The sequence below is a fragment of the Quercus lobata genome, chromosome 5 (genome assembly GCF_001633185.2).
Source record: "Quercus lobata isolate SW786 chromosome 5, ValleyOak3.0 Primary Assembly, whole genome shotgun sequence".
In the NCBI taxonomy this organism is placed as follows: Eukaryota; Viridiplantae; Streptophyta; class Magnoliopsida; order Fagales; family Fagaceae; genus Quercus; species Quercus lobata.
The window spans coordinates 69,005,104-69,012,668 of NC_044908.1; the positions used below are offsets into that span (position 1 = coordinate 69,005,104).

The window sequence follows — 7,565 nt, forward strand, 5'->3', positions numbered from 1 at the left end:
TTTTATCTCATAGCAAGCTAAATAAAGGAAGTTAGAAGATTATTTTTGAACTCATTTAAGATTGCTACCAAAAATAGGGAAATGAGATAGTTTTATAAAAATGTTTTTTGGAAAATGACTCATTTTCTAGAAAATATCATTGTTAAAACAAACAGATTGTTATTGAAACAAACAAACAAAAAAAAAAAAAAAAAACTTACCTAGATTTAATAATAAAAATTCAATCATATTAGTTTTTTGTCAACTTCTTTTAATTTTTTTTTTTAACATTGTCTCATATCTTTCAAAATACCCATATTTTCATATGTTATCCTTTTAAACATTGGTTGATGCAATCACATAGTTGAATTTAATTGAAAACCTAAAGTACAACATTTAATGAATAATATCTAAGTTTTATCACAGTTTAAACTAGTTAGAACTTGGATACCATTCGACATATCTAATGAAAATACCAAACAATATATAAATTATGGGTTTCAATTTGCTAATTTGGTAAATCTCTTATAGTTAAATAAAAGATATGCAATTTACACTCTAGCTACACCAAAAACCAATTGGTGTTGTTTGACTTGATGATAAAAAACAATCATTATAAAACAAATGTCATAGAATGAAATTATATAGTATTTGTAAAAAGAAAAAAAAATTATACAAAATATAATTAAAAAAATGTTTTGATTGAAAAAATATAATTAAATTAGGTATATTCTTTGTATTTTTTTTAAAGGTATGTTCTTTGTAACAAATTCACTACTTTAACTTCTTCTTTTTTTGTAATCAATACTTACAAATTAAATATATGTCAAATATAGAATTTTTTTTTTTTTTTGTTGTTGTTGATTCATTTCATGGATTAGCAATTAATTAATAAATATTTTTATTTGAATTAAGGACAATTATATGTCTACATGAATAATACAATGTAAATAATGTAAACTATACACAACGTCTACAATATGACTAATATTTGTTACTTTGAGAAAAATGTATGATCTTTTTAACTACAATGTACACTTTACATGAATATTACAATGTAAAAAAAGAATTTTTCTACATCCCTCTTTTTTTTTAAAAAAAATTTGTTGTTATAATGCTTTTAATAATCTATTTGTTGGTTATAATTAAAAGGAAGATACTTATGAAATCATGAGGCATATTAAACAGCACATCACTAAAGAATATCATTCATTTCAATATTATATGAGAAAAGTTAATCAATGCCTTAAAAAAAAATTTTGATTTAAGAAATATTTTTAGAAACTTTTTACGGAAAATGAAAAAATAAACTTATTTTTATAACAGTTTTTTATATGAAAAATTCCAAGGCCATATAAAATGGCACAACTTGTGCTACAGGCAACCAGTTATAGTCTGATAAGTAAGATAGTTGTGACAAAATTTGTGGTGGTTTATGTAGTACTAAAACCACTCTTTTTATATTTCACATGAAAATGATATTAAAATTTTTCTAAAATAGTTCATTAACGAACGCTTGTTAACAAGACCTATGTTATATTAGTCTTATACTTTTGAAATCAAATTAACCTAAACCTTTAATACAATGGTATGTTTGGATATCTCCACCAAAAAAGAAAAAAAAGGAAACCCAACCCAAAACCCCATGTACTAATTCCAATTCCCCCACGATTATAGAAAGCTACATGCGGATTATTAGTTGCCCAAGAAGGTTCCTAAATTTCGACTACTAATCTCATTTCTTCTTCTTCTTTTTTTCCTCTTTTGATAAAGTCGAAAGTTTTGCTCTCAATTATTTCAGTCTACAATGTGACTCACTCAATAAAAAGTCTACAAAGTATAGTATTAAAAACTTTAGCCGAGTATAGAATATTCTGCATACGCTTATCTAGAGTTCCTGCCTTCCTGGTAAGTGGTAACCAGTAACCCCAAGTTGTGAATGAATAATAAAGAAATGTCACTTGGTTCAACAAGGTGCACACTTTTTCAAAAAGACAAGTACCACTTATAAAAGGGTAATATTGTAGTTAAGGGAGCAGTTGAGGGCAATTGTTTTTTTTGCAGATATAGCTAAAAAAACTCTATATAAAAACCTCAAAACAAGCAAGTAGATCATTACTGGAGGCTGACAGAACGGTTGAAGTTTGTGGTATTGATTGAGGAATCTCAAAGATAAAGCGAAAAAACCTGTGTGTGCTGAGAGTTCTGACAAAGGTATGTCATGTGTGTAATCACTATGTACTCATTGATTTTTACCATTGATATATTGTAGTAGTAGTTTTGGTTTCATATGTGGGTTTTGAAGTTGTTTATGAGTTCATTAATTTTGGAGTGTTTTCTGTGGGTGGAGACTTTTTCTGGGTCATCTGTTGGGATTTTGTGGAGGTGGGTTATTGTTGTTTTTAACTTTGGATTGGTTATAAGCTATGGGGTGCAGTTTTTGTTGATGATTTTATGATTTGGGTATGTGGTTTTGTTTTTGAATTTGTAAAAGGTGGAAATTTTTTATTCTTTTTTTATTTTTTTATTTTTTTTCTTCTTGTTGGTTTGAATTCCAATTTGGCGTCTGAACATGGAATTTGCATTTGTTTATTCTTTTGTTGAAATTTGATTAGTTAATTCCTTTATTGAAAATCTTGAGATGGCTATTCAAGGATGTGTTTTATGTAGTAATATGGGATTTCAACATTGGAGGTTGTTATTGGCTTGAGATTGGTTTGTTTCTCAACAAAAATTGAAACTTTTTGGCTCACAGCTGAGGTTGATCTAGTGATGGATTCATTTTGTTCAAGTTGAACAAAAACCTGTAGGTTTTTTACTCCTTTTACAAATTTAATTACTTACGAACTTGGTGTGATATAATAGGATTTACCACCCTCTTTGTCATCTGAGGTAAATTTTTCATTAGATACAGCTGTAGTTCTTCCTCTCTTACATAAAGTGATTTTTTTTTCCTTAAAAAAAAAAAAGTTAATGACTTTATTTTCTTTTCTTAAGATGGATAGTTGACTTAGATTTAGATAGCTATAGTGTATATTAGATTCTTTCACAGTAAGGGCTTAAGCCACCGACACATACACAAAGGCAAAATAAATAGTTAAGTGGTTTATGGAAATGGTTAAATTCTTTCTTAATACTTGTCTGATATTGGGGAAAATTGAGTAGGTATTAGAGTTGTGGATTCTATTGTTTGGCTTTCAGCTTCCAAAGTTTCCTAAGTAGTGAAGGTGGATTTGGGATTGTTAAAGTTCTCATAGTTTTAGGTTTTGGATTAGATGCAGAAATTTTTTGTGGAACACCTCTCTCACCCTCTATCTGATGTATTTACTTAGTGACACTCCATGGGATAGGGGCCAATTAGTGTAGTTTGTGGCTTAGCTGCAGAAAATATTCTCATTTATGCAATTCCCCTACATAAATAGCCAAGGATTAGATAACCTCATCAGCAAATCCTAAAACATAGGGACTAATCTTATCCTAAAACATAGGAATCAATTTGAATACAAGCAAATAACAATACAATACTAATCTACTACTACTTTATTCTGATAAAGATCTATCACTAAGCCTAAATTTATATATATTTCTAATTCAAATAACAACTTATCCAACCCCTCATCTCGGGTCATAACACCCTCTATTTGATGTATTTACTTTGTGACAGTCCATGGGATAGGTGCTAATTAGACTTGTGTACAGAAATTGTCTTCGAAGTTCTTTGTAGAAATGTACCCGAAATCTAAACCTTCTAAATATTTTTCTCTGGTGTCGTTCATTACTTTTTAAATTTCCACCCATTATAGTGAAAGTCAATCATCTACTTTATCTAAGTCTGTCTCAATTGAAGTTTGTCGCATTTGATTCATCATATTCAACTGACCAACTCCTTGGTCAAACGTTTTAGTTACTCTTAGCATCTTCTTGGCAAATACATGACTACCCAGCCAAAAATTCAAAAGCAGGGAAAAAAAGGTGATGGCTTTATCGTGTTAGTTGCTATTTTATTTTTATTAATGTTGGTAGAAAAAAGTTTCAACAACCTGCTATCAATGCCAATCCAATGGTCCTGATCATGAATGGGGGCTTAAACTTCTAGTCCGAAGGAGGACTTGACTAGGGAAACTATACATGATCATTAACCAGGCTTTAACTTTAGGTAGGGCCTGAACCACTATAGCCTGAGCAGCAAATAAGAGCTGAGAGCTCATAGTGCAAGGACATCTATGTATCATCTTAAATGGTAGTAAGGGCTTGAGATGTGGAACCACTCCTGAATGGTCTTCACTCTTCATAGAAAGTTGGGACAAGAATTATCTTTCAATTTCTGTGTCCTTTTCGTTTGTGAACTTAAAAGTATTGAGACTAGACTTGTGGAAAAATGTGCCCCTAATGAAGTCAGAAGCGTGCTACTTGAGGCTTGAGAGGCTAGTAATATTTTTATCCTTTAAAGTTGTGCCTGCTGGATCAACTTAAAGTTGAACTGTAATCTTGTAGTGTTTTTTCTTAAATCATTCATGTCTTTTTGGACTCTATGAGTCTATGGTTGTCTTTTTGATTTGCATTTATATTGACTGAACTACATGTTTGTCTAGTATGGCTGCTGAGGTGACTAAACAGGATATTGGTTGTTTGGTGATGTTTTACCTATAGAAAGCTTCATGGACTTAAAAGATAGACGAGAGCTATGATTTGCATGCTTTATCCTGCAAAAGCACCTGGATATTGCATTTAAGTCAGTGTTAGACTATACAGTAATTCAGAAAGGAGTTCCAAATACTATGGTTTACATCTGTTAGGTGGGAAATTGGAGATTTCATTGAACATGACCTTTTCTCCTCATTTTCTGGGTACGATGATATCAATGTTACTCCGTTTGGTTTACAGTCAAATGGAACTACCGTCTTCCACCATTTTTATCTTGAACCTTTGCCAACTTGGCATTGTGCTATGGGTGTTATGCTCCCTAGTTGTTGGTTTGGGACTCCTTCACAGCTTGGGTTGTTTTGGTTGGTTGCTGGTGTCATCATTTTCTCTGTGGAATTATAGCTACATTGCTATTCTTGTGATCCTTGCTTGCTCTTGCTTGATCCCTTTTCTTTGATCTTTTTTCTTCAAAATCAATGTTGCAATCGTGTTTGATCCTTTTTTTATATTCTTTTTTTAGCAGATTATATTGGTTTCAAAATTCACTTCTTGACGATAGCAGAAATACTTGGTGATTGAGGCTGTTGCTGGCAAACAAATCATCCAGCTTTTTATATAGTCTTCACGGATACTTGACTGTTTATCAAGATTGACTGTCTAACTGTATGTTGTGATTCAATGAATGAGTGATTTGAAGTCCTGGGAACACTTATAGCTTCACTGGCTACTCTCCATTTTGTTTCTTGGCTAAGTCAATAATTTCCTATTTTAGATGCAAACTTCCCAGGAACACCATCGTTCTTCCAGTTTACATGGGTTGTACCACCAGCCATTGCAAGAAATTGATCCCTATTGTGTGCAGCATTTCCAGATTATAGAAAACAATGTCTGCCCAGATACTGGCAGCCAAGGAACAACTGTTTCCTTCCAACCCTACCCGGAACAACCTCAATTTTTCACACTGGATTCGTCCCCAGCAACTGTTGGTTATATTGACTACAATTCCCCTTCTGCCACTAGTTTTTTGTCTAACAGAAGTCCCTTTTCCCCTCAAGTTTCTCAGTCATGCCTGTCAGATCAACATCATTCCCCTGACAATACATATGGATCGCCAGCAAGTGGCTCTTCTGTTGCTGATAATGGCAATGAATTCAAGCACAAGCTCAGGGAAATAGAAATTTCATTGCTGGGTTCTGAATCAGGTATTGTTGACAGTTGCCATTACTGTCCCAATAGTGGGATTCACAAACCCACTTTTGTGTCAGGGTGTGATTGGAATCAATTGGTGCAAATGGATCCCTCACTAGACCTGAGAAAGGGGCTCATTTACTGTGCAGATGCTATATCCCGTGATGATATGACAACTGCAGTTGATTGGATGGAATTATTGGGAAAGCAAGTGTCAGTCTCTGGCGAGCCAATCCAACGTTTGGGTGCTTACATGTTGGAAGGGCTTAGAGCAAGGTTAGAGCGCTCGGGTAGTTCCATCTACAAAGCCCTCAAGTGTGTAGAACCAACAAGCTCTGTAGAACCAACAAGCTCAGAACTAAAGTCATACATGACTATCCTTTATCAGATTTGCCCTTACTGGCAATTTGCTTACAAGTCTTCAAATGCTGTCATTGAGGAAGTTATGGCAAATGAACCCAGAATCCACATCATTGATTTCCAGATTGCACAGGGCACACAGTGGGAGCATCTCATCTATTCTCTTGCACGTCGGCCTGGTGGGCCCCCTTTTGTACGAATCACAGGTGTTGATGATTCCCAATCATTTCATGCTCGAGGCGGAGGGCTTGATATTATAAAGCAGAGGCTGACAAAGTATGCTGAGTCGTGCAGAGTACCATTTGAGTTTCATAATGCTGCCATGTCTGGTTGTGAGGTTGTGCAAGAAAATCTTAACGTTCAACCTGGGGAAGCATTGGCTGTTAATTTTCCTTATGTGTTACACCACATGCCAGATGAGAGTGTGAGCACACAGAATCACAGGGACAGACTATTGAGGCTAGTTAAAAGTTTGTCACCCAAGGTTGTGACCATCGTTGAGCAAGAGTCCAACACCAACACTTCCCCATTTTTCGCAAGGTTCCTGGAGACCCTGGACTATTATACAGCTATGTTTGAATCGATTGATGTGGCTCGCCCAAGAAATGACAAACAGCGTATCAGTGCTGAGCAGCACTGTGTAGCTCGTGACATAGTCAACATGATAGCTTGTGAGAATGCTGAGAGGGTTGAACGGCATGAACTTCTAGGAAAGTGGATTAGGAGACTTTCAATGGCAGGGTTTACTCTATACCCATTGAGTACCTCTGTGACTAACATTGTTAACAATCTATTGAAGCAGCAGTTTCATGAGAATTATAGACTCGAAAAGAGGGATGGAGCTCTTTACCTTAGCTGGCTGGAGAGAAACATGGCAACCTCTTCTGCTTGGAGGTGTTGATGATTGCTTAGCAAAAATTCTGTAAATCTTCTTTTTGTATTTTTTTTCTACGACTTCTAGAGCATAAGAGATGGTGGTATTTGTAGTTTCATAGAATTGAGTTATATTAGAGCATGAAGATGAATCTCTAAATTCACTGTACATGTCTACCTAAGAATGAAAGAGAATAGGACTGATTCATACTTGCACTTGATTATGATATACCTGTTGGGCTTGTGATTTCTCGGTTAAGGGCAACAATACTTATCAGTATGTCTGACTTTAACAGTCTTATGTTTGGCTAGTATTTTCAGAGAGCAGATATTAATACTGAGTTAATTGGAGCTTAAATAAAGGGAGGGGTTACAGATGGGGAGGTCTAACTTATAAGACCATTGATATTTTATTTCAGTGTATATTTTTCTTTAGTTCCTCATTCTAGAGAGAGCATTTGCATTCCTTTGCTGTGTCTTTTCTGGCTACAAGTAGAACAAACATGTCATAGCCGTATCAT

At 34.2% G+C, this 7,565-nt stretch overlaps 1 protein-coding gene across 2 annotated transcripts; it reads left to right on the plus strand.

Moving 5' to 3' along the window:
* The first annotated feature begins 2,086 nt into the window (after positions 1-2,086).
* Positions 2,087-7,358, plus strand: LOC115992111 (scarecrow-like protein 13). 2 transcript variants are annotated; one of them, XM_031116173.1, is made up of 2 exons: positions 2,087-2,193; positions 5,147-7,358. In XM_031116173.1, exon 2 carries the CDS (start codon positions 5,396-5,398, stop codon positions 7,070-7,072), a length of 1,677 nt encoding a protein of 558 aa, XP_030972033.1. In that variant the 5' UTR covers positions 2,087-2,193; positions 5,147-5,395; the 3' UTR covers positions 7,073-7,358. The 2 variants fall into 2 exon arrangements, with proteins under 2 accessions (XP_030972033.1, XP_030972034.1); XM_031116174.1 differs by having other exon boundaries at positions 2,112-2,193; positions 5,144-7,358.
* The last annotated feature ends 207 nt before the right edge of the window (positions 7,359-7,565 follow it).

Excerpts from the sequence above, each read along its gene's own strand:
- LOC115992111 (XM_031116173.1), top strand. The coding sequence starts at position 5,396 with ATGCAAACTTCCCAGGAACACCATCGTTCTTCCAGTTTACATGGGTTG.